The sequence below is a fragment of the Pipra filicauda genome, unplaced genomic scaffold, assembly GCF_003945595.2.
Source record: "Pipra filicauda isolate LSUMZ 115617 unplaced genomic scaffold, ASM394559v2 scaffold606_size451818_pilon, whole genome shotgun sequence".
Lineage (NCBI taxonomy): Eukaryota > Metazoa > Chordata > Aves > Passeriformes > Pipridae > Pipra > Pipra filicauda.
Genome location: NW_024104761.1, coordinates 425533 through 451358, shown reverse-complemented (window position 1 = coordinate 451358; position 25826 = coordinate 425533). Strand labels below are relative to the sequence as shown.

The following is a 25826-nucleotide window of genomic DNA, read 5'->3' as shown; positions in this document are numbered from 1 at the left end:
GGGTCGGGCTGTGCAGAGGAGCAGCGAGGGGGGAGAAGGGGCAGGCAGGGGGGACCGGGGACAGGTGGGGGGGCCGGGCTGTGCAGGAGGGCAGCGACAGCGGCCGGGGGGAGGCGGCGTGCGGGGACGGGCAGGGCGGAGGGGCGGGAAGGAGGGCAGGGCGGGTCGGGGTGTGCAGCAGGGGCCGGAGGGGGAGCGGGGCCAGGCCGGCTGGGCCAGGCCGGCTGGGGGGCCAGGGAGGGCGGAGGGGGTCGGGCTGCCCCTGCGGGGCAGGGACGGGGCGCCGGGCACGAGCGGGTTGGGGAGGGAGGGAGGGGGGGGCTAGGGGGGAGAGGGAGGGGGGGGGGTTTGGGGGGGGGAGGGTGTGGGGGGTAGGGGGGGGAGGAAGGGAGGGGACGAAGGAACGGGAACAAAGTAAAAGAAAAGGGAAAAGCAAAAGCAAAGAAAAAAGCCGCGGCAGCGAGAGGCTCCCGCGGCGCTGCTGCCTCCCCGCGCACTGCCCGAGCAAATGGCTGTGGGGGCGAGTTCCGGCGCTTAAATACCCCCGCCCCGACCCGCCCCCTGCCCGTCCCCGCCCCGCGCACCTGGACGGGTCTCACCTCGCACACCTGTGCGGGCCCCGCTCCGCCCCGGCCCCGCCCCGGCCCCGCCCCGCCCGCGCCGTTCAAAGCCGGCAGAGCCGCGGTCGCCCCGCGTTTGTGGAGGAAGCTGGTACCGGGATGCTGCGGGAGCGATCGGCGCTCGGGGCCGGAGTCCCGGCCCGGCGGCTGCTGCCGGCGCTGCGCCGAGCTCGAGGTGCTGAGCGGGGACGGCACCGGCACCGGAGGACCGAGGCTGGCTTGGAGCTGCGATGGGCTTTGGCAGCGGTACGGGGATCGGCATCGTCGGACTCGCTGCGGGGTGGGCGCTGGGGCCGAGCTCGGCAGGGCCGCTCGGGCCGGGGATCTGCCGGGGCCCGGTTGGGGGAGAACGGCGGCGCTTTCCTCGTACAGACGCGGAACCCGGACCGGGACCGGCCGGGGCGCGGGGACACGCCGGGCCGGCCCCGGGACCCCCCGATCCCGCCGGGCCCGCAGCGCCGCCCGCACCCCCCGCGGGATCGGAGCTCCTCCCTCTCGGGCACCCCCGAGGCCATCGCACCCCCCCCCGAAGAACATCGCCCGCCTCCCTCTTCCCCGCGGCCCCAGGAGGTTCCCGCCCGCAGGGCCCCCCGGGAACGAGGGCTCTGGGGCCCGCCGGGGCTCCGGCCACGGGGAGCCGGGGCCCTGCCGGGGCAGGGAAGAACGGGGGCAGCCGCTGCCTCGTTCCTCCCGTGCTCCGGGACCCCGAGCAGAGCTGCCCGTCTGTCCCCGCGTCCCTGTGTCTGTCCTCAGGCGGCCCCAGGAGCCGGCGCTGACCGTGCCGCGGGTCGGGCACAGGCTGCTCCCGGCTCTGCCTGCGGAACTTCGGCAATTGCCCCCAGCAGTTCTTTGCCCTGCCATCCAGAAGGTGCGGCTCCTCTGACACCTGCCAGGTGAGACCTGAGGCTCTCCTTCCTCTTCCCCGCTTCCTCGGCAACTCGCACCCTCCTGGGGCGAACCCTCTGCTTTTTAAAAATCCCCCATCTTTATTTGCAGACGGGGAAGGTCCTGCCTGGGAGGGAAACGGCTACAGCAGAGGAAACCAAGAAACGTTCCAACCGGACGCTGCCGCGCGAGTCAAAGGAGGGAAGGACCGCAGGCAAATACAGTCAGGAAATCCGCTTTTATTAAATCTCTGCAGCATTAAATCCCCCCTTCCCAGCCACGGGCCGGAGGGAGCGCGGCCGGCTGGGCTGTGCCCGGCTGGGGACGGGCACCAATTCATCACTGCCCTGCTCAGGGAGGTTTTCCGGCCGTGTCCGGGATTCACCCAACGGCTGCAAAGGTGCTCGTGTGACTTCCGAGCTCATTTCCAGAGATAAAGGAGCCAAACGAGTCCGGAGGGATCCTTCGCTCCGAAGCAAAGGCGTCGGTCGAGTGTCGCCGCCTGGTCCCGCCTGCGGGGGGGCGTCTCCTCCAGGTGAGCCTTCGGATCCCAAAATGCCGGGGTGGGGGCTCAGGTCGGGGCCGCTTTTCGGGCCGAGGACGGAGCCCTCGGCGGCTCCTGCTTTCTGCCAGGAACGTTCTCGGGGCTCCCTGGGCAGTCCCAGCTGGGCAGGGAACGCGGGCCGGGAGGAAGCCGGAGCGACAGAGAGTGACCCAGCCCTGCTTGGGCTTCCTATTGCCGGGGGATGGAGGAGCTGTGCCCTGCACTGCCCTGCCGGGGCTCCCGGCGCTCCGGAGCGTCCGGAGCTCAGGCAATCCCGCCCGCAGCCGCAGGACTCCCAGCACAGCTCCTGGCAGCAGGGATGGAGCAGCCTCCATCGGGCACAAGATGGATTTGTCTCCCGAGCAGGGCTCGTCCGCCAAACGCACATCCGAGGGGGGGGAACCAGCCACGGGCACCGGGGTGGGCACGGGGAAAGGGCTGCCCGCGGCTCCTCAGCCGGGCGCTGCTCTGAACGGGCATCCTGAGATGCCTCACCCTGGACACACCCCAGCGACAGCCCCAAAGGACCCAAAGAATCCAGCCGGCACTCGGCAGGGTCGGCACGGCGGGGCTGCAGAGCAGCGCGGGCAGCCATTCCCAGGGCCCACCTCCCAGAGCTGTCCCGCGCTCCCCACGTGTGTCTCGCCCACCCCAAATCCTTGCCCTTCCAGCCGGAGGTGCTCTGAAGGCAGGGATGTGCATCCCTTTCCTCGGGGAAAAGAACTCCCCGGGGCCGCTCCCGAGGCTCCCAAGGGACAGCGGCTTCCCGCCCGGAGAGACGTCCTCGCCCCTGCTCAGGGGCTGCCTCGCCCCGGGCCGGGAGCGCGTCCGGCCCCCGCCTTCTCCTGGGCCAACACATCCCCTGGAGCCCGGCCCGGGGCGGAAAACCGGCCGAATCCCAAGGAACTCGCTCAAGTTCCCCCAGGGACACCAGCGGGGTTGGGGGAGGAGGGTTATAAACAGCAAAGTCTGTGGAATATCAACCTGTCCTTGTCCCGATCCCGCTGAGTAAACCTGGAACCGTGGCTGCTTCCTGGCAAACCTGGCGTTAAAGCAGCAGCTCTGCGGGGGAACATCCGGGCTCCAGGAGGCACTGGGAGGCTGTTCCAGCAGGAATTCCCCATGGAATTGCAGGCTGTAAGTAGAATTCATCCAAACCTGCAAAGCTGAGAACCGAACCCAAACCTGGGCCCCACAAAGAGAACAATCTTTGTGCTGCTGTGTCGGCCAAAACCCCTGCACTGAGAGGTCTTGGCATCCTAAAGGAGGGTAAACCAGCATCTCCCAAGGGGACAATCCAAGTCCCAACCAATTCCTTTTGCCTTTCCACAGGGACACTGACCCTTCTTTGGTCCTGCTCTCCCACGGTTCATTTTGGGGGAGTGGTTTGTGCTGGTTTACGTTCCACAACTCCACCCACAGCTGGAGGTTTGGGGTTGTGCTTCTCTACTCCCAGCAGGTTCCCTAAGGAGCCAGATACTCCAACAATCCCCTGGTTTGACTTTCTAGGTGAATTGTGCACAAGCCAGTCCCCCATTCCCTATCCAGGCTGGGAGTGCTCGTGCCCTTGGCACAGATGGCTCTGGCTGGGCAGGAACTGAGAGCAGGACACGGGGCAGAGTGGATCAGCTTCCCAGCACATTCCCTGAACTTTAACACCCACATTTTTCTGTGTCTCTCACCACTCATCACCTCAGGTTACCTCAATGGGTTCATTCCCTGCCCTGCAGAGAATCAACCTCCTTTTTAACCCCCAAACTTTCCCCTTCCAGCTCACTCCTGATTACCTCTTCTTGAACACAAAAGAGTCATTCCCTCCCCTAGAGATTACCTCCTTTTTAACCCCCAGAGTCTTCCCTACCTGCACACTCCTGATTACCTCTTTTTTGACCTCCAAATATTCATTCTCTGCCCTGCAGATTTGCTCAAGTTTCACCCGCAGAAATTCCTCTGCCTCTCCCCTCCTGACTTCCTCACTTTCTTCCAAAATGTTCCTTCTCTGCTGCACATTGCTACAGATTTGACCTCCACAATTTTCCCTACCTCTCCACAGCTGATCCCCTCATGTATACCTAAATATGTCCACGTTTTACCCTACAGACCACCTCAAGTTTACTCTCAAAACTTTCCCTACCTGCGCACCACTGACTACCTCCTTTTGACCTCCAAATATTCATTCTCCACCCTGGAGAGTTTCTCAAGTCTTACCTGTCCACTGATGACTGCCTTAGTTTATCCCAAAATGTTCATTCTCTCTGCCAGACACTGCCACACATTTTACCCCCAGAACCTTCCCTGGGCTCGCTGGAGTGTCCACTCCTGATTGCCTCCTCTGCACCTCTCAGGATTCATTCTGGACCCTGGAGATTGCCTCAAAGATTTCTGCCCTAAATGTGCCCGCCTGGCCACCACTGATTACCTCAGTTGACCTCATGATGTCCTTTCTCTCCCCTGGAGATAACCTCGTTCAAAACCCCCAAAGTTTGAACTCAAAATATTCATTCTCTGCCCTGGATGGTACCTCAAGGTTTACCCCCAAATGTTTCTGTTCCTGCCCACCCCTGACTGCCTCAGTGTCCAGCAGGAGGTACAATCTCTGCTCCACATGACCTCAAAGTTTACAAACAGAATTTTCCCTCCCTGCCCACCACTGACTGCCTCACTGTACCTATAAATGCTCATTCTGCCTCTACAGATGAGATCAAATTTTACACCCAACATTTCCCTGCCTCTACATCACCCATTTTCTCTTCCTGATGCCCCAAATTTCCATTCCATCCCTACACATTCCCTGAGTGTTTCCCTCCCAAGCATCCTTCCCCTGTTCCCTGTTTAAGAACTCACACTCCAGCCCCAGGCTCTCCACTCCCCCCTCAGTGGGACCCCTCCAAAATGCCACCTCCCTCCCCTCTGCAGCACCTCACCTTTTCCTACACAAACAGTTGCTGGGTCCCCTCCAAATTACCCCAAGTTGGCAGCTACAAATGTCACCTCTGTCCCTGCCATGTTATCCCAAGTTTCCCCAGCTGGGAGCTGCAAGGAATTCAGGCCAGGGAATGGACAGCAGGGAACAGCTGTACATGCAAAGGCAGAAAGAGAAGGTCTGTCAGCAAAAGGCACAAAGAAGGGGACAGGTTTCAGAAAACATTTCTGCAATCTAATGAAGAACTCTTTCCAGTTTCCCAGGGAGAAGAACAGGAACTCACAGCCACCAAGGCCTGACAGTCCCCTGCAGCCAGAGCTCAGCACACACCCAGAGAGCCAATTCCAGCATCTAAAAGAAAAAAAAGAAGACAAAAGTGATTTATTTTGTTTTAAAGTTATTTTAAGTCATTCAAAGCAAAGCAAGCCTTGCTCTGGTTTCAGTTGGGTGAACAGGGAGCGCTGGGCACAGGGCACGTCATTAATGCCCAGGGGATGGGGCTTTGTGGGGGAGGGAAGAGCAGCTGATGGAGTTGCCCAGTCCAATTCCTGCCCAAGGCCTGACTGGCCCAGGACAAACCCTCTGGCAGGCAGTGGTTTTGTTCCCTCTAATGGTCAGTGCCCAAAGACAGCACTCTCTGCTCCAAAGACACTTCTGGGCTCCTTGGCAAACTGCCTCTGACACTTGGTTTTCTCTGGCAGAAATTAAGGAATTGCTCATGGCAGTTTGGAGATGAAGTTATCCCAAAGGGAAGGAAAGAACAAATATTCCTGTCAAAGCCCTTGGGATCTGCTGGGCTGAATTGGGAAGGGCCCATTATCTGCAGAGCAAACACAGGACGACCTCAAACACAAAGCCCAGACTGTCCAGTGGGGCGTGAAAGCAGCACTGGGACAAAACTCCACTCTCCTGATTCTTTTCAGGGACTGCTCCAATCCAGCTCTGAAGCTGCCAAGCCCAAACTGTCCCCAGCGCTCTGGAACAACAGGATCTTCCCAGGGATGATGTATTGGAAACACAGCCCTCATTCTCACCCTCCACACGCTCCCAGGCTCACCCCAAATTCAGGACAAGGGGCCAAAGGCCACTCGGGCCGGGGCTCTCTCTGTCTCTGTGGGCTCAGGGACTGCAGCCACCAGGGCCCTCCAGCACGGACAGCCTGGACCCAGAGCACATCCCTGGGGATTAGCAGCGTCCTGGGCATCCCTGGAGACAGAAACCATCAGCCTCTGGGGACAGCACTTCCTTGCCAGCACACACAGCCTGCCACATTTAGGGGGGCAGCTCTCGGACCACAAAGCCCAGTCTGACCCAGTTCTCCTGGGCACCAACACGGACTCCACAAACCCACAGGAATGACAATCTTCTGCTGCTTTGACAAACTGCAGCCCAGCTTTGCAAACCTCAGTCCCTGCAGCTCCTGCTCTCCAGAGCCCCGTTCAGGGCTGGCTCCAGTTCCCTGGAGAACCTGCCCCAGCCCCACTCTGGGCCAGCCTGAGCAGAAGCCACTGGGCTGCACAAGGAAGAACCCTCCCCTGGCTGCTGCAGCTGGAGGGAGATCCAGCTCCCAATGGAACCCTGGCAACAGCCTCCCAGATGGTCTCTCCCCACCCCTTGGCAGTGGCTCAGGATGGCAGCAGCTCCAGTGCCAGCTGGGTCCCTGCACGAGTCCTTGTCCCAGCCCTGCCCCACGGACACACACGGGAGACACCCACGGGCACACAGGCCTTGCTTGCACAATTCCTCACCCACAGCTGAGGGAAAGCCACAACATTAAGAAATACCCTGGGCTGAGAGCACTCATCACTCCAGTCCATCAGTTTGGTAGGGAACACACCCAAATTCTAACCCCACCTCTACATTTCTAACAGGTTCTCTTTGAAAGATCCTGGACAGGAACTCAGACAACAGAACCCAAACACTGTACAAGCAATAACAGAAGGTTTGCCATGAAGAACAGGAGTTCCTTGTTTTCCTTAACACCCTGGGACTGTAGGACCCAATCTTTGCAACAAAGGGACACCAGAGATGTGATTAATACTTAAACCTCTCCCCCGTGGTTCTGCCTCAGAGAACTGGGCCAGCCCTGAGCTACTCCCAGGTGCCTGCAGTGCTTTGGGGAGGGGCAGGACGATGCCCCACTTCTGCTTGGAAACATTCCAGATGAGGAAAAGCCACTTCCCTTCTCTCTCTCTGACCCAGATCCAGAACAGTCCTGTAGGACAACACGGACTATGCACGGAAGGCCCGAGTCAGTGGGGGAAAAAACACCCTAAACCAACCAAACCACCCCAAATTTCCAAATAAAAATATGCCGCTTCCTTAACAGGAGCACACCAAACTCATTGAAGCCAGAGAGGAAATTACAAACAAACAAATAAACAAACAAAAGACCCCAAAAGATGCTTTGCACTGATACATTCCCTGGTTGATCATTCCAAAGGAAATTCTCCACAGATCAGAAGCAAGTACCAACACTTGCTTGTCCTCTGTTGAAAATTAATGACTTGAGGGGCTGGACATGTCCAGTGAGGGTTCAGGGGTCTGGTGGGTCCTTTATGGCTGATCCTGACCGGCCCAGGCCAAACCCAACCACCCCCATGGCTGCTCCATCCCAAACCCGGGGACAACATTCAGACAGTTTGGAAATACTCCCCTTCCCTGCTACTCCCTCCTTCCTTACACATCCAGTGCCCAGGGAGCAAATGCCAACAGCAGGAGGAGAGAAAGGTGTCCCTCTGACTTACCCCACCCCACGGGCAGCACCAGGAGCCCCCAGCCCGGCCGGCGGGGCTGCAGCCTCTTGCCTTTGGCTGCTCCCAGCCCAGGGCACTTGGCAGAGCTGGGCTGGATCAGGGCTTTGGCCTGGCCTGGAAGAGAGGAGAACAAGGCAATTAAGTGCACTGGGCAAGTCAAAGGCTCCTGCCCTTCACCCTTCTCTTCAATTGCTCACTAGAGAGTTTGAGCCATGAAAAATCCAGGGGGGACACCAAATGAAATGTGGCCTTTTCCAGCATCTTTATTCCTCTCTACTTCAGGCACTAAAAGGAGGCTCATCTTTCTCACTGCATTCCTTGCCCCATTGGAACAGAACCTTCTTTACTTCAAACCCCCCTTGGGAGTCAGTCAATCCTCTGCCATTGGACTTTGGACAAAGGAAGAGACACCTGGGATGCTGGACCCCAGGAAATCAGGGAGAGAAACCTGACAGGGAGAGGATTCAAGGCACTCCAGAACTCAGAAATGTGTTCATGCCCTGCCAGCCCACCCCCATTCTGTGCCACCCACCTGAGCTGGGCAGGTGAGGCCAAGGCTCCCCTTCCTCCTGCCAATCACTGTCCCAGCACACGGATCCCCGTGCTGGGCAGCACTTGGAAAAACCTGGGAAAGGCAAAAGGAAAATGGCACTGCCTGTCAGAAAATATGTCTGTGAACATCCCTTCTGGACAAATTTAATCCCATCCCTCTGCCCCAATAAACACAGGGCAGGCAGGTCTCTCCAGCCCAGGGAGAACAGGAAGGAGAACTGCAGGAACACAGGCAGGCACAGGCAGCTCTTGGCACCTCTTCCCTGCAGACCTCTCTGCACTTGGGGCTCTTGGCACTTCATTTATAAAGAATGGGGGGGACAGCAGCCCAGGAATGCCCCTCAAAAACAGGGGCCTGGGCAGCTGGAGATTAGAGGAGGGGAGTTGTGAGGGGAGACACAGAGAGAGAACAGGAACGGGGGTTGTTTGGGAACAGGTGTTGTTTGGGAACAGGCTGTGTGTCCAGCAGGGAGGGGAACTGGAAACACGGGAGGCTGGAGGAACGCAGGGGGTGAGCACGGGCCTGCCTTGGATGGATCCTTTTGCCCTTTGCTCAGGGGCCTCAACTCCACCCTCTCTGAGAGCAGCAGGGAACTGCTGCAGGGGAAGAGTTCATTTAGGCACAAGGCAGTGATGCAACCACTGGGGCAGGGGAAGAGGGGACAGGAACTGAGAGCAACTGACACCAAAATGACACAATCACCACCGAAAGGGACTTTATTGAGCTGCAACACAAACACAGTCACAGCACGCCAGGGCCAGAGGTGCCCACAGCACCACCAACACAGCAGCTGGGCTTGCAGGAACACCCTCTACTCAAGTTATGGAGCCAGGGGCTGACAGTTGGCATCCATCCTAAAGATGCACTCAGGCATCAGGGCCAAGTCCTGCCCACTCACGGCACAGTTCAGCCCCAGCAGCAGTGGCATTTTCTGCCTCTCCCTCCAATCTCATTTGGGACCCAACAGTTCAATGCTGGGGAATTTTGGCTTCATCAATGTTTTACAAAGTTGTGCTTCCTGAGAACTGGTGCATTTTTGAGGCTTCCTCAATTTTAAGCTCAGCTTTTCTCTGGACCACTTCACTTGGTTTCCCACCTCATCCTGCAGTCAAAACTTGCTGCCCTGGCAACTTTTTAGGGTGACCATAAATTAGAGGCCTCTGCTCCAGCACCCACGAGGGCCTGAACCGTCTGACAGGATCCATTTTTCCAGGGAATTCAAAGCTCCACCTGAGGACCACGGTCTTTTCTCACCCATCCTTGTGCTGGAGCTTGGCCTCCATCTCCCTCTGCTTTCAGTTCTTTCCACGGTTACAACATTGGCAGCCCTGGCCCTGGGTGGAGCTCGGCATCCTGATCCCATCCCTCCTGGCCCCCGGAACCGCTGGCTCAGCAATGGGGGGCCCTCCATTGCCAAGGGCACGGTCCCGGCGGGGCTCACGGGGGGAGCAGGAGGTCGAAGGCTCCAGCCCTCCGGCTACAACCTTCCACCACTACAGCCAACAGAGGAGCCTCTCCAGCCCTGCCTCCCAAGGCATCCTCAACAAACCCAGCCCAACTCCACAGGACAAACTGCTCCCTGTCTGCCCAGTCCAGTCTAATCCCAGAGGCTCCCAGATCATGCAGAACAACTACTCAGGAGATCAGAGACTCCAGTCCATCTCTTCCTAGCACAGGTTTGCCTGAGTTTGGCAAATAGGGAAACTGAGGAATTCCCCAATGTTTTCCCAATTTAACCCCTGTCACACCAGTCACCTTGGTCATGAGGAGGGAAGAAAGGGACCCTCAATATGAGAATCAGCAAGCTTCGTTTATTGATCATTGTTAACAGCTTAATATATGCTTTATAATTAGCTCATACATATTGCAAAGGTTAAGCTCATTATTGGTTCTGCTTAAATGTTGATCTCACCTCTTAATCCCTTCCTTTGTTGACACTTAGATGTTAATTCTGTCTCTCACTCCCTTCCTTTGTTGACACAGGTGGCTTTCAGTTGCTTTTTGTTTTGCTAATCACAACGACCTGTTTACCAGCCAACTAGCAGGCACAAAGACACTGTAGCTCTGCTATCTCAGATTTTCTCAGGGCCTAGGCAAGCCCTGTTCTATAGCCAATTCCCTACAAATACCCCCGGTTTTTTATTCTGGGCCAACAATGTTTTCTCTGTTATAGCACTTACACTTTTAACAATACAAGAAAAAGCAATACGAACTATTACTAAAATTACAACAATTGTCAACAACTATCGTAGGTTTTTCTTTAACAAAACTTAAAACTCATTCAGACATAGAACTAAAAAGAGATTGAAGCTACGAGTCTATAGGACTAGTTGTTACTGTTACTTTCTTTGTGTGTTCTACTGTTTCACTCAGGCTCTACAGTTCTTTTGTGTACAGGCTAGGCAGTTTGTGCCAGCTGGACAAGTTTTGGCTTTGATAAAGACTTAATCTAGATTGAAATAATCCCAACATTAAACAGATTTGAGTTCCATTATCACTTGTGTTACGTACAGACAGTGATCTCATTAAATCTAACTCTTGGGGATCTTTTGCCAGAGTAAGACTACTCACTCCTGCAACTGTTGCTCTTGAAAAGTGTCAGAATGTTTGAGCAGGTCAAATAGAGGTGCCAGCTGGGTGTTTGGCAATTGCAGGTACGATGCAATCTAACCCAAAGACTTTAGTAGCTACTGTATGCCAGTAAGAGTTTTAACATTAATACCCAATTAAACTGGTTGAGAAATGACTGCTTTTTGTGTACATGAACTCTAAATATTTCCAGGGTACTTTTCACTGCACCGTGTCAGAAGTAACTACTAGGCCAAAGAATTGTAGACCATTTCTGGTTTCAGCAAACACACCTAGCTGATCCTCAGTGGCTACAGCCAGCAGAAATGTCATCTATATAATGACAACAAAGACAGTCAGAAAATTGCATTGGAAACATAAACCACTGACAAATTATAGAAAAGCCTTTCATTCTATGGGAGAGGGTTTTCTATGGATAACACTCATAAAGTTCTGCACGAATAATAGATGAAACTAAAAATGTACATTTTTTCTCTATCACTGGGATCGAACTGGATTGTGAGAAGATAACTTGTCAAATCAATAATAACAATGGGTTATTCAGCAGCAAGCACAGAAGGGGTCAGTAAGCCAATGCTTACTAACCATGACTGTACCAACCCGTCTGAGATCATGCAAAGGTTTTCATTTCACACATTTTTTCTTTATCACAAACACAGGGGTAATTAAAGGATTCTGAGATGGTTAAACGTAATCAGCATCAAGCTGCCTTTTGACAAGCTGTTGCAGGGCCAACAGCTGTTCTGTAGGTAGGAGCCATTGTTTAGGTCACGCAGGATCTGTATGTTCTGAAAGAAAACTCCGAGCAGTACCTCCTAGTATCACAACCCTAACTCTTGGAATGACTACAGAAGTTTGTTTCTTTGTTTGGACAATTAACAGCAAGCTTTGAGCATCACAAAGAATACAGGTTGCCTTCCTACAACCCTAAACATTCACTAGTCAAAGTATGCAAGCAATACCTCTGGTATGAAACAAGGAGTAATCACAATTAGTGAGGCTATTTTGCTGAGAACACAGTTGCAATGGGTAGGGCATGTTTTAAGGAGCAGAGACTAGCCGTTTTACAACGAATAGTGCTACCAGCTGTTGCACGGGAGGGGTTTTGAAGACAATATATAAGGACTCTTTAAAGCAACTCCCGATTTAAATCTTGGAAAACACAGAAAAGCTCAAAATGACTCTCACTACTGCCATAGCAGATGCAAATGCAGTTATTTGATGGTTTAAGGACCTCACCCCGGCACAAGCCTGCATTATCTCTAGCTAGTTATGTAACTAGCAACTTCTGTAACTGTCACAAAACTTGTTTCTCTACAGCGTCTCGCAGCTTTTCCACGAATTGTGAGAATGGTTCCCGGGCACCTGGAAGCACAGTGGTGCACCCTGCCTCGGGCTCTGCCAACCTTGCAGTCTGCACCAATGTTTGCTGGCTTATGGTTTTTACTCGCTCTAAAACTAGTGGTCTCCTGCGCAGCTCGCACAGCTAAGGAACAACAGCAGCAGAAAAACTCTACCTGAGATTTAACTTCCATAAATTTCTGAAACAAGGCAGAAATAGAACACCAAATTTATGTAAGAACCTCTTATTTAACCTCAGTTCAGATCAAACAGCTAGCTGGACAGGGCTAGTCTTGAGATAACCAAAACCTCACCACTCATGGTGGGAATTTGAAGAATTCATATTCAGGATAAGGATTCACTATGGTTCAACAGAATCGTGTTACACATCTGTAAAATCTTGACACCGGCAGAAAGTATTTTTAAGTTTACACAGTCACACATTCATGTAGCTTTTTTCTTTCACACAACATTCAGGTGGCCACCTCAGACATTCTCCTCAATCACACACACATTTTCAAGTAGTCATTGGCTGGGCACTTCTTATCAGTTTCATAATTCAAAGGAAATTTATGGCATAGCTGCCATCAGCAATCTGCAAATCCTGCATAACTCTCCATGTAAAAGACAAATACAGCAAGAAAGAACAGAATATTATCTTGGAAATCTTCAACTCTTCTCATAGAGCAACGATATTTTATCATAAAGGCAATAAAACTACTTTTGCAGGGGGCAAGACTATATCCCCTTCTGTCTCATCATTCAGTCTCCAAATCTTCTACCTGCACCCTGCCCCAGGGGGAAACAGCCAAATTTCATGTAAGAGATGCGAAATGGCAAACTATAGGAAGTTCTTAATAACCTTCTGTAATATGCAAAAAGCTAAGCACGGATGTTCTGTTACTTCTAATCTTACTTCAAAGGATTTTTCGTCAGTCTCCCTGTTTTGAAGAACACGTTTGAGAATGCCATGAGCACACTGCATGCTTAACACCTATTGCTGTAAAAACAAGGCAATCTTATTTGATTTATAAGTTGGGATATTGTTAATTTTAAGTTGTTTTTTCTCTTTTCCCTTTTTTCCGTGTTTTACCGTCTTTGCCTCCCCCACGCTCCTCATTGCCGAAGGACGAAGGAGGGGAAGGAGGGGCTGGGCTCACCCAGAGAGATCAGCAGAAGGAACTTAATCACAGGGTCTGCTTAAAAAGAGACAAAAACGTAGGAGAGGGAGAGAACAGCTGCAAACAGGCACGTTTCAGAGAAGGGGTGATTGGTGTAACGGGTAAAGGAGAAACAGCTTTCCCTCTCCCCCAGCTGCACCCTCTGAAGCTTTTGCTACCGTCATTAACTCGCCGCTCTCAGAAGAGGAGCGGCACCAGGGAGAAAACACTCGCTGCAAAGAAGGGAAGGGGAACGCACACCCCCGGGCCCACGGCTGTCAGCAGTGCGGGGAAAACAGAGCCCCCCCGCCGCCCGCCGCGCCCGGGGCCGCCGGCGTGCACGCACACGGGCGCACCGCTCCGAGCCGGGGCCGAGCACCGCTCCGAGCGATTCCACCGTCCCCCGGCTCTGTGCCAGCCGGGAGCGCTCCGAGCCGGGGCCACGCAGGCGGCGCGACCACCGCCACTGCCCCGCTGCCCGGCGCCGCCCCGTATTCACTCAGCACGGCGGCGCAAGCACCCAGCGCCGTGAACACAGCCACAAATGTGCAGCGCAGGCCCGCAGCACCGTTCAGATGAAAAGCTGGAAATGTCTTAAGGTGGAACTCAGTCATAGTGTTCGTAAAGTTCATCCCTGCTCTATCAGCAGTACTTTCCCACTGCAGCCGTCGTCTCCGATCGTCCTGGATATGCACTGCCGAGATGCTGGCACCGCGTTCATGTTGGCGGGGCCGCTCGGTTGTCCCCGGCCCCGCTCCGTGATCCGTGGTCCCGCTCCGGCTCCCTTCAACTCCGCTCGACTCCCTTTTTACACGATTTCTCCGTATGATGGTATCTAGTAGCATTCTAATGTCCTCAGACTGTGTTTTAATGCCTTTTACTCTTCCAGATAACAATCGCCAAGTTGTAAGGAGGGAAGCAGCAACTTTTTCTCCCTTAAAGGCAGCAGTAAAGAGCTTATCACTAAGTTCTTCCCAAGTAGAGATAGTAAAGGCAGTTACAGTGTTCGCTTCATATCCCTGGCCCTTACATGAAAGCAGCATCTGCCGCAAAGCCAGTTCGTCTAATTTTTCTCCCTTTTTTAAGCAGGATAGACTTCCACATAGATGCAACATTAGATCCCTCTTGTTCTCGGTGGCTCACCTGTCCAGGTGTCTTGTCTGGCTGGCCTGGCAGCTTCTCCACTTCTCTCATGTTACACCGAGCTCCGTCTCCGCGGCAACCTCCCACAACTTAACCTCATAACGTCTCCACTCTCTTTCATCAAAAACTGTATTAGGGTCCACAAGACAACTTTTAGCAACCCCCGTCGTAAGCAATCTTGGTAATTCTTTTTTCAAATCTATACCCTTAAGTCCCCGCTTTTCTAAAAAGCACTGGAGTAATAAAAGCACCGCTTGTCTTTCCATACCTATAAATCTTCAGTGCGCTTTGCAGCCCTTTACAAGGGGTAGGCGGTGTTGTCGGCCAGGACCCTCCTGTAAGGTCACCTGGGGCGCGGAGTCCAGCTCTTTCGCCTCTTGTGCTGCTCCAAGACCGACCGGCTACTGCGTTAGACCTTGGCTTCGGGGGATGCAGATTTAACTTACTCCCTGTTCAGGTTCCGGGGACCGCAGATTCAACTTAGTCCCTTGGGCCGCAGATTCAACTTAGCCCTTGTGGCTGCAGATTTAACTTAGCCCCTGTTCAAGCTTCGGGGACCGCGGGTTCCGTGCAAAACTCAGCAGGATACTCGTTTATTGTCCCTTGCTTTTTGTTTTGCTAATCACAACGACCTGTTTACCAGCCAACTAGCAGGCACAAGGACACTGTAGCTCTAGCAGGCACAAGGACACTGTAGCTCTGCTATCTCAGATATTCTCACGGCCTAGGCAAGCCCTGTTCCATAGCCAATTCCCTACACACCTTAACACTGCCAGTCCTTAATTCTCCCTCGATTGGGTTAAGGACTGAGGAAGTTGGACCTGGGTCTGACCAGGACATGTGCAAACCAAATGTTGGGGACTGGAACACACACCTTGCACTCCTGCAGCTCTTACCATTGCATTCCAGAGAAAACAGCCAATTGGACCATCACTGCTCGTTTCTTAATCCCAATCCCACACTTCCTTTGCACTTGGAGCACCACTTTTAGAACCCAATTACAGCCCATTAGAGAGCTCCATGTCTAGCACAGACAGCTACACCTGGGATACTCTCAGCAATGCCTGAATCCAGTGCAGGGACCTTGCTTTGAACTCCCCAGGTTGGGGCACCCCGAGGATCTCCCCGAATAATCCTTTCGGTGCGCGCTGGAGTCCTCGGGGTGCCCCAACCCGGGGGGCACCCACAGCACTGTCCCTACAGGGGGCCAATTTGGTCCTAAACTGCAGGGGGATCTTGCCTGTGTCCCAGACTGGTCCGGGGATCTGAGGCCCTTCCCGAGAAAATCTCGGTGCCGGCGTGAAGGGCCAGAGACCCCTTGGAGCCACGGGAGAGCAGGCACAGAGTCCCTCCTGCAGGGCCAATTCTGCTGCCTGAACTCAGCTCTTCCAAGAAGCCACTAAGATTCAGCTGGTGAGTTTTAGAAGCCAGGCATTCCTTGCTTACAACACCCTGCCATGATCCCAGCCCACCGGGTGTCCTGGCAATCAGCTCCCAAAGGGCACACACAGGTATCTCCACTGCAGCTGATGGGAGGGGTCAGCATTACATGAAGGTTCATTTTCCTTCCCTGCATTCCTGCTCCACATTCAGGATACTTTCCAACACTCATTACCATACACACCTACCCTTAGAAGGTTTCCAAGGGGCTTCACCGAGGGCCTTCGCAGGTCTGCTCTGTCTGGAGCCCTCAAAGTCCTCAGTGCCTGCCTTAGGAATTTCAAGAGTACTCACCTGCTGACACAGGAACTTGGTGCTGCTTGGCTGCTGCCTCACTTCCCTTCTTCCTTCTTTCTTCACCTCCCTTGGTTGGTCCCTTTAAATCCCTTGGCTCAGCTCTGTGCAGTTTCCAGGTTACATCCCACTGCAAAAAGGATTACCTCTTGTTACATCTCAACACTCAGGTATCATTCCCACTTTTTTCTTGACACTTGGCCATTAGGCCAGTGTCTCATTATTTAAAGCAGAGTTTGACTCCTCAGTGACAACAACAGCTACAGCCCTGAATCATAACACAGGCTGAGACACAAACACGGATGGGAACTCTGAAGGATCCACTTGGTTCTGCTCACCAATCAAAAGGAGCTTTCCTAACCCAGGAGTAATAGACCCCAGGTCCTTTTTCTGCAACTTCAGCTGCTATAGATGTGACCCACAAGACCTGCAAAGGCCCTTCCCACTTCACCTGCAGGGCTGGCAGTGCCACCACTCGACACGGACCCAGGGGCTGGGCAGGAACGGAGGGGCTGGGGCGTCCAATCCATCGGCCCAGGTGGCACCAGGAGTTCCTGCAGTTCCTCAGGGGAGAGCCTCAAGCCAACAAAGGATTATGGACATCATTTTCAACTTCAATAGGTATATCTCCTGGAATATGGGGACTTTGACAAGGCCTACTGGTGCAACAAGGACACACTCAAGGCTATCTATTAAAAGCATCTACTAGCACTCAAAAGCTGTCACTATCCTTCTTGCAGGGGCAACTCAGGAAACTCTCTTGGCCAAGAGCCTCCAGGACGATTTCCAGCTTTTGGGGCTCTCTTTTACCCATTTTTCCCATCACTCTAGCTGGGACTATCACCTGCCCTACAGGATGAACAGCCCACAAAGTTCACTTGCAGGGATGCCATTAACTCAAAGTCCCTTGTTGGGGGGTCACTGCACACCTTGTCCTTTGTTTGCCCTCCCCAGTAAAGATGCTTCCAACAGTTCTGAGAGATCTGACAGACCCAGAGCTCTCCTCAGGGAATGCTTTAGCTGCTTAAAGGCTGCCCTTGCACCATCTAGCCAAGGCAGCAAATGCTTACAGGCTGTTGGAAAAGCTGGCATACCAGTCTTACCACACATCCAGAGGGAGCAATCCAGAGTCCACCCCATCCTACCATTCCCAGGAAGGCAGTTCAGGGGCTGTCTGGGGCTCAGGAGGAGTCAAGTGGCTTCTCTTCTTCCTTTCCCCTTTCCAGTTTTCCTCCTTCAAAAGCAAAGGTTTCTTGGCTTTCCTTGCTCAAGGAGATGCAGCAAAGGCCATCTTTTAAATCCAATACTAAACTCCGAGATTGTCATTCAAGGTGGTTCTCTCAGGTCCTGCACTCATCAATCATCTTGGCCATTGCTTTTCTTGGCAGGTTCTCGCATTCACGTCCTACAAGCAAACCAGGATGAGCCAATTTAGCTGTTACTGCAACCAATCCAAGCTGGCATTCTGATTTTAAAGGATACTGGCTTTGCCTTACCCATATAGATCCCACATCAGGGGTAATACCTACAGGTTCTGCCCTCTTCCACCCTCCTGCAACTCCACTGGCCCACACCACAGGAACAACTGCAGCTGCCACTTCAGTCGGGACCTTGCTGCTGACAGGAGTTATTCCCTGCACAACAAGAGCTGCTGCTTTGACACATTTAGTTCCAGCAATTACAGTTTCAACATCCCCAGTTTTTCATTTCATTTCTGCCTCAACTTTTCCACTCAATCTCTTCCTAGCACAGGTTTGGGTGAGTTTGGCAAAGAGACAAACTGAGGAATTCCCCAATGTTTTCCCAGTTTAACCCCTGTCACACCAGTCACCTTAACACTGCCAGCCCTTAATTCTCCTTCTCTTGTGTTAAGGACTGAGGAAGTTGGACCTGGGTCTGACCAGGACATGTGCAAACCAAATGCTGGGGACTGGAACACACTCCTTGCATTCCTGGAGCTCTTACCATTGTATTCAAGAGAAAATAGTCAATTGTACCATCACTGCTCATTTCTTCTGTGCCACAGCAACATCATTCCAGGCCTCTCACTGCCAACCTTATGCTTCTCCCAGCAGCTCCAGTGGCACCAAAACTTGTCCTGAAGGCACAAAGGCTCCTTTTGGGAGCACCACGACCCATCTAGACTGTAGCACTGGAATTCCATCTCCTGGACAAGCTGGGAGAAGCAAGGAAGAAAACCAGGACCTTACAGGTGAATTGGGGGCACCTCTTCATCCAACAGCAGCTCCAAGAAAGGTACTGAGTCAACACCTCACCAAAAACACAGGAAAACAACTGCCAACACCTCAACAATCACTCCAGTTTTCAATTGATAAAGCAACACTGAAGAAAAGCTTTTCAGGCACTTGGCAAGAGTCCATCCCACTTTAACCAGTTTGTGGGACTCGTTCCCAGCCTCCTGAGGTTCATTTCCCACCTCACTCGGGGCTGCAGTACACCTGGTTCTACACACACACACACACACAGGGAGCTGCTGCTGCTCCTGGATCCCAGGCTCCTGCTTCTCCTTGCAACTCCTCCAGCTGTTTGCCCAGCTCTCCAGTGCCCATTCCTTTGCCCACTGCACTTGTTCACAGCCCCAGGGCTCCCAGGGCCACCCGGGGCTCTCCCCTGCCCTGACACTCAGGGCCCTTTCCCAGCCCCGACTCCATCCAGCACTGACACAGCTGCTGCACCTGCAAGTCTCCTGCTCCTGCCCTCCCTCTGCCTGCAAAACACTCCTGCCAGCTCCTGCACCCCCACCTCTTACCTCCCAGGAAAACACAGCTGCATCCTCATGGATCCTCCAGCTGGATGCTGCTGGCTCTGGGCAGCTCCCACCCTTCAGCAGGGGATGCCAAAGGCAGCTCTGGGGACTCTCCCCAGGGCAGGGACACCCACTCTGGGTCACACCAACACTCAGCCATCTCAGGCCTGGGCTCTTCTGCCTGCAGGGCAACAAACAGCCAAGCAGGGACACTGGGACACTCCAAGCAAACAGGGACAACACACTCAGCAGCCTGGCACACCACAGCCCCCAAACCTGCCCAGGCTCCAGCTGCTGCACAGACCTGTGGCCACACAGGACCCAAACCCACCCCCAGCACAGACAACCCTGGGCAGGTCAAGCTGCTCATTCCCAACCACAACCAAACAGCCAGTGCCACTGCCTGCCAGCCCCTGCTCCCAGCAATCAATCATCTTGCCCATTTCCTTTCTTTACAGCTCCTTGCATTCACATTCTACTATCAAACCATCAGCAGCAAATTTAGCTCTTACTAGAACCAATCCAGCTTGGCTTCCTAATTTTAAAGGATACTTGCTTTGCCTTACCAGGAGAGACTCTGGCTTAGGGGTAATTCTTACAGGTTCTGTCCTTGTCCATTTTCATGGAATTCCACTGGCCCACACCACAGGAACAACTGCAGCTGCCACTTCAGTCAGGACCTTGCTGCTGACAGGAGTTATTATCCCTCTGTAAACACCAAACTGCTTCAATACAAACAATCCAGTGGACACTACAACTCCTTGGCACTTTCAGTGGAACCAGTGCAAGTCAGTTGCTAAGTTACACAAGGTTTTCTTCTCAAGTTGTAATTAATTCAGATATCAAAACAACAACTGTGAGATAAGAGATCCCCCCCAATGGTTCTACTTTTAGGGAAACAAAAACCCAAACCCCCATCCCCAGTACTACAATAGCTCAGGCTCCCAGAAAGGCCCAGGGGCTGGGCTGGGGCTTTGGGCTGCCCTGGAGCACAGGGAGGAACACGAGGTCACCACCCCACAGCCACAGCTGAGAACCCAAAGAGCAGCCACACCAGCAGCTCCTGCCAGCCCTGCTGGGCTGGGCCTTGGGGAGGAAGGGCACTGGCCTTTCTTCCTGCCTAGGAGCAAAGAGCCTCCTTGCTGAGCACTTCTCCTGCCAAGGGCATCAGCTCAGATAGGAAGGGTAACTTCTTGCACTGAGCAAGATTCCTCTTCCCTGGACAATCTCTTTCCAACGGAGCTCAGAACTACACACAAAAGTTCAGGTGTTACCTAAAATTTCTTACAAGAACCTCTGAGACTCAGCTGATGAGTTTTAGAAGCCAGGCAATCTTTTATTCCTATGCTCTTGAATCATTCCAGCCCACCAGGTGTCCTGGCAATCAGCTCCCAAAGGGCACACACAGCTATCTCCACTGCAGCTGATATGGCTGCATTACAGGAGGGTTCATTTTCCTTCCCTGCATTCCTAATCCCTACTCAGGACATTTTCCAACACTCATTACCATACACACCTACCCTTAGAAGGTTTCCAAGGGGCTTCACCGAGGGCCTTCGCAGGTCTGCTCTGTCTGGAGCCCTCAAAGTCCTCAGTGCCTGCCTTAGGAATTTCAAGAGAACTCACCTGTTTCCAGTGTAACTTAGTGGTGCTTGTCTACTGCCTCACTTCCCTCCTTCCTTCTTTCTTCACCTCCCTTGGTTGGTCTCTTTAAATCCCTTGGCTCAGCTCTGTGCAGTTTCCAGGCTACATCCCACTGCAAAAAGGATTACCTCTTGTTACATCTCAACACTCAGGTATCATTCCCACTTTTTTCCTGACACTTGGCCATTAGGCCAGTGTCTCATGATTTAAAGCAGAGTTTGACTCCTCAGTGACAACAACAGCTACAGCCCTGAATCATAACACAGGCTGAGACACAAACACGGATGGGAACTCTGAAGGATCCACTTTGTTCTGCTCACCAACCAAAAGGAGCTTTCTGAACTCAAGAAGAAGAGACTCAACATCCTTTTTCTGCAACTTTGGCTACTATAAATGTGACCCACAGGACCTGGAAAGGCCCTTCCCACTTCACCTGCAGGGGCTGGCAGTGCCACCACTCGACACGGACCCAGGGGCTGGGCAGGAACGGAGGGGCTGGGGCGTCCAATCCATCGGCCCAGGCGGCACCAGGAGTTCCTGGACTTCCTCAGGGGAGAGCCTCAAGCCAACAAAGGATTATGGAGATCATTTTAAACTTCAATAGGTATATCTCCTGGAATATGGGGACTTGGACAAGGCCTACTGGTGCAACAAGGACACACTCAAGGCTATCTATTAAAAGCATCTACTAGCACTCAAAAGCTGTCACTATCCTTCTTGCAGGGGCAACTCAGGAAACTCTCTTTGCCCAGAGCCTCCAGGAGGATTTCCAGCTTTTGGGGCTCTCTTTTAACCATTTTTCCCATCACTCTAGCTGGGACTATCACCTGCCCTACAGAGGGAACAGCCCACAAAGTTCACTTGCAGGGATGCCATTAACTAAAAGTCCCTTGTCAGGGGGGTCACTGCACACCTTGTCCTTTGTTTGCCCTCCCCAGCAAAGATGCTTCCAACAGTTCTGAGAGATCTGGCAGACCCAGAGCTCTCCTCAGGGAATGCTTCAGCTGCTTAAAGGCTGCCCTTGCACCATCTAGCCAAGGCAGCAAACGCTTACAGGCTGTTCTTAAAACCTGGTATAACAGTCTTACCACACATCCAGAGGGAGCAATCCAGAGTCCACCCCGTCCTACCATTCCCAGGAAGGCAGTTCAGGGGCTGTCTGGGGCTCAGGAGGAGTCAGGTGGCTTCTCTTCTTCCTTCCTGCTTTCCAGATTTTCTCCTTCAAAGGCAACGGCCATCTTTTAAACCTAAGGTTGTCATTCAAGGTGGTTCTCTCAGGTCCTGCACTCATCAATCATCTTGGCCATTGGTTCCTTGGCAGGTTCTTGCATTCACGTCCTACAAGCAAACCAGGATGAGCCAATTTAGCTCTTACTGCAACCAATCCAAGCTGGAATTCTGATTTTAAAGGATACTGGCTTTGCCTTACCCATATAGATCCCACATCAGGGGTAATACCTACAGGTTCTGCCCTCTTCCACTCTCCTAGAAGTCCACTGGCCCACACCAGAGGAACAATTGCAGCTGCCACTTCAGTCGGGACCTTGCTGCTGACAGGAGTTATTCCCTGCACAACAAGAGCTGCTGCTTTGACACATTTAGTTCCAGCAATTACAGTTTCAACATCCCCAGTTTTCAATTTCATTTCTGCCTCAACTTTTCCACTCAATCTCTTCCTAGCACAGGTTTGGCTGAGTTTGGCAAATAGGGAAACTGAGGAATTCCCCAATGTTTTCCCAGTTTAACCCCTGTCACACCAGTCACCTTAACACTGCCAGCCCTTAATTCTCCTTCTCTTGGGTTAAGGACTGAGGAAGTTGGACCTGGGTCTGAGCAGGACATGTGCAAACCAAATGCTGGGGCCTGGAACACACACCTTGCACTCCTGCAGCTCTTACCATTGCATTCAAGAGAAAACAGCCAATTGGACCATCACTGCTCATTTCTTAATCCCAATCCCACACTTCCTTTGCACTTGGAGCACCACTTTTAGAACCCAATTACAGCCCATTAGAGAGCTCCATGTCTAGCATGGACAGCTACACCTGGGATACTCCCAGCAATGCCTGAATCCAGTGCAGGGACCTTGCTTTGAACTCCCCAGGGCCGGGCACCCCGAGGATCTCCCCGAATAATCCTTTCGGTGCGCGCTGGAGTCCTCGGGGTGCCCCAACCCGGGGGGCACCAACAGCACTGTCCCTCCAGGGGGGCCCAATTTGGTCCCAAGGCTTCAATGGACAGCCCAAAAGGCATTTCAAGAGTCCTTCTTTGGAACCCACCAACGTGTACGGGTAGGAAGCCACAAGAAGGCCTCATTTATAAATGCAGGGAGATCTTGCCTGTGTCCCAGACTGGTCCGGGGATCTGAGGCCCTTCCCGAGAAAATCTCGGTGCCGGCGTGAAGGGCCAGAGATCCCTTGGAGCCACGGGAGAGCAGGCACAGAGTCCCTCCTGCAGGGCCAATTCTGCTGCCTGAACTCAGCTCTTCAAAGAAACTTCTAAGACTCAATTGGTGAGTTTTAGAAGCCAGGCATTGCTACACACTATGAGATATTTTAAAGCTTACTGAGTGAAAAAACATCAAGCTTTTATCAGTGACATCTGATCTCAAACAGACAGCTCCTTTCAGTACAAAATTATTTTCATGGAATCATTTAAGAGGAAGTGCCCAGGAACCCCAGACTGTGCTTTCCAGAACAGAAAATAAACAGAGGGAAGGAGCTTTGCACGAGTGTAACATACTCCACAACACACCTGACTGTAGTTTTACTCTTTATGTTCAAATATAGCACAAGACAAAAACTCCAGCAGGAGAGCTGGCACATTACCCATGGTACCCTGAAAGTCCACCTTAAGAGAGTTGGAGAAAAATCGCAGTTGTGCCAGTCCCTTTTGCCTGCAGATGCCTGGGGATCCTCTCCATCCACCTCATGCTCTCCCAACAGCAGAAAGGGTGACCTCGGGGACATGGTGGCACTCCACATCCTGCGGAGAGAGCAAGGAAACCTTTAGCATAAAGGGGAGCTGGAATCTAAAACTTCCTTTCCTGGGAGCTTTGGGAAGCCTGCAACCAAGAGGGGGAAAATCTGCATCTCCTTTGGTGCAGGTGTCAACAGAGGCCAACAGAGCTTGCACCTTTTTCAGACAACTGTGCCCCTTTTGGCTCCCTGGCAGCTCCAATGGCACCAGGACCCCCTTCCAGCACACCCACGGCTGTCACACACAGCCACCCACACACCTTTGCTCCAGCCCACACGTGGCCAACATTTCCTCACCCTGCACATCCCAAGGGCAGTAGTTTTGCTAGAGAGCACAGCAACCACCCCATCCTTGCAAACTGCCTCCCTGCAAAAAAAGGAATCATTTCTCCTGGACACTTCGCCTACAGTCAAGGGCTTTTCAAATGTGCTCAGGGTCCCTCCCGGCTTCTGCCTGTCCTTGCATTTCAAGGCATGGGCATGTTTCAGCAGCAGAACCCAGCTCCTCACGGGCAGTATAAGCCCTGCTCTTACCTGGACAGACTCCCGGGCTCGGCACAGCTGTGGCTCATGGAGCAGCTTCCCAAGGCCCTTCTCTCTCCCAGCAGGAAGCACAACTCGCCTCCACTCCCCAGCACCAGGGGAAACCACGAGCCAGGCTGCAAATTGACACAGAACGAGCAAAAAGCATTAACGCAGCACCAAAAAAACCCCAAGCTAAAGCAGTCTTTGCCTCGGAACCCGGCACAGGGAAAGGCTTTGGAATTCCAAAGCAAAACTCGATCCACCCAGAGAGCACCCGCCCCCCAGTCCTGCCACGGCTCCCCCAGGGTCACCCGGCAGGGAAGGGGTTTACCCGGCCCCCGCTGCCCAGCACAACGCGCCCCTAAACGCCCCCCGGCTCCCCCGGCCCACAAACCCAGCGGCCAAGGCGCTCTCCCCTCCGCAGCCCGGGCAGCAGCGGGGCCGCGCCCTCAGCCCTCACACACACAACCGGCCACACCCGCCCCGCCGGCCCTTTATACCGCGGGCCGGCAGCGCTGCCCAATCAACATCGAGCGCCGCCGCCCAATCCCAGCCCGCCGGTCCCCGCGGCCCCGCCCCGCCCGCTCCGCTGAGGGAGATCGGGAACTGGGGACAGGAACCTGCTGCTGGGGGAGACACCCTGGACATGGAATTGCACACGGGCACCTGAAGCCCAGGCGATTTGCTTGCCTTGGCAAGGCCCTGCCTTGCTCCCAGGCACAGAAAATCTCTGTTTCCCTGCCCAGCCCTGGAGACAGGTGGCCCCTAAAATCCCCGGCAATCAGGAAGCACAGGCTGCAGGAGCTGGCAGGACCCAGTGGCCGTGTGTGCTGTGTGACACCGTGTCCTGCAGCCCCACGGACCTGCACAGCAGGGACAGGTCCTGGCAGCGTTTCAGTGCCGAGGCCAAAGCTGGGGCTCAGGGACAGCTGGGGCACATGGCAGCTCTGGGAATCTCTGCCATGGATGTCTGGCCATTCCAGGACTGCCTGCTGGGCAAAGGAGCTTCTCTGCAGACTGTGGAACCAACAGGTCTCATGGACTGTAAGAAGCCAGAATTGCTGCAGGACTGTAGAGGAATCTGGGTCAGAAGAGACAGTTCAAGGTCTCTCAGTCTGACCTCCTGCTCAGGCCACAGTCACCAATGGGATCGGACCGGGCTGCTCAGGGAGGGATCCAGTCATGTTTTGAAACATTCCACGGATGGGGATCCAACAACCTCCCCAGGCAACCCATTCCATGAGCGACTGCCCTGACAAAATACCTTCCCCTCCTATGCGGTTGGAAGCAACAGCTGGGCTGGCAGGAGCAGAACCTCCCTGCTGGGCCATTCCCCAGCAGCCCATATGCCCTGTCCGGGGCTTGGTGCGGAGGCCTGGGCGGCTCGTTCCTCCAGCTGGGCATTTGAGGAGCTGCCCTTGCCCCGTCCCTGCCAACTCCCTCTGGCAGTGGTGCAGCTCCTCAGCTGGAGTGCCTCTGAGGGACCCCTGGCCACGTTTCCCAGCAGCTGAAGGAAGGGAGGGTCACCCCCCAAGCTGGGCTGCCTTTCTCTCGCTGCCTTTTCCCCACCTTTACACTGCAGTGACAAGAGCTGCACTTTCCCAGGGAACGGGGCAGGGACAGGGGAGAGCAGCAGGCAGGAACCCCCTTCTTTTCTGCAGGCC

The 25826-nt window shown here is 53.8% G+C and overlaps 1 protein-coding gene and 3 long non-coding RNA genes across 5 annotated transcripts; 1 reads left to right on the top strand and 3 right to left on the bottom strand.

The window, feature by feature from the left end:
• The first annotated feature begins 719 nt into the window (after window positions 1–719).
• On the top strand, window positions 720–2060 carry LOC113988847 (proline-rich proteoglycan 2-like). Its single transcript, XM_039388075.1, has 3 exons — window positions 720–1513; window positions 1617–1719; window positions 1861–2060. The coding sequence occupies exons 1-3, from the start codon at window positions 720–722 to the stop codon at window positions 1915–1917; spliced, it is 954 nt and encodes a 317-aa protein (XP_039244009.1). The 3' UTR covers window positions 1918–2060.
• A 3124-nt stretch (window positions 2061–5184) lies between these two features.
• On the bottom strand, window positions 5185–7758 carry LOC120324613. Its single transcript, XR_005566059.1, has 3 exons — window positions 7720–7758; window positions 6007–6178; window positions 5185–5323 (listed from the first exon to the last, which is right to left on the bottom strand). It is a non-coding gene; the product is annotated as an uncharacterized LOC120324613 (long non-coding RNA).
• Window positions 7759–7803: 45 nt separating this feature from the next.
• Window positions 7804–16335, bottom strand: LOC120324614. 2 transcript variants are annotated; one of them, XR_005566061.1, is made up of 3 exons: window positions 16249–16335; window positions 8261–8353; window positions 7804–7842 (listed from the first exon to the last, which is right to left on the bottom strand). It is a non-coding gene; the product is annotated as an uncharacterized LOC120324614 (long non-coding RNA). The 2 variants fall into 2 exon arrangements; XR_005566060.1 differs by lacking the exon at window positions 16249–16335 and adding an exon at window positions 16143–16182.
• Window positions 16336–23122: 6787 nt separating this feature from the next.
• LOC113993292 lies at window positions 23123–24619 on the bottom strand. Its single transcript, XR_005566062.1, has 3 exons — window positions 24557–24619; window positions 24172–24296; window positions 23123–23644 (listed from the first exon to the last, which is right to left on the bottom strand). It is a non-coding gene; the product is annotated as an uncharacterized LOC113993292 (long non-coding RNA).
• Window positions 24620–25826: the final 1207 nt, after the last annotated feature.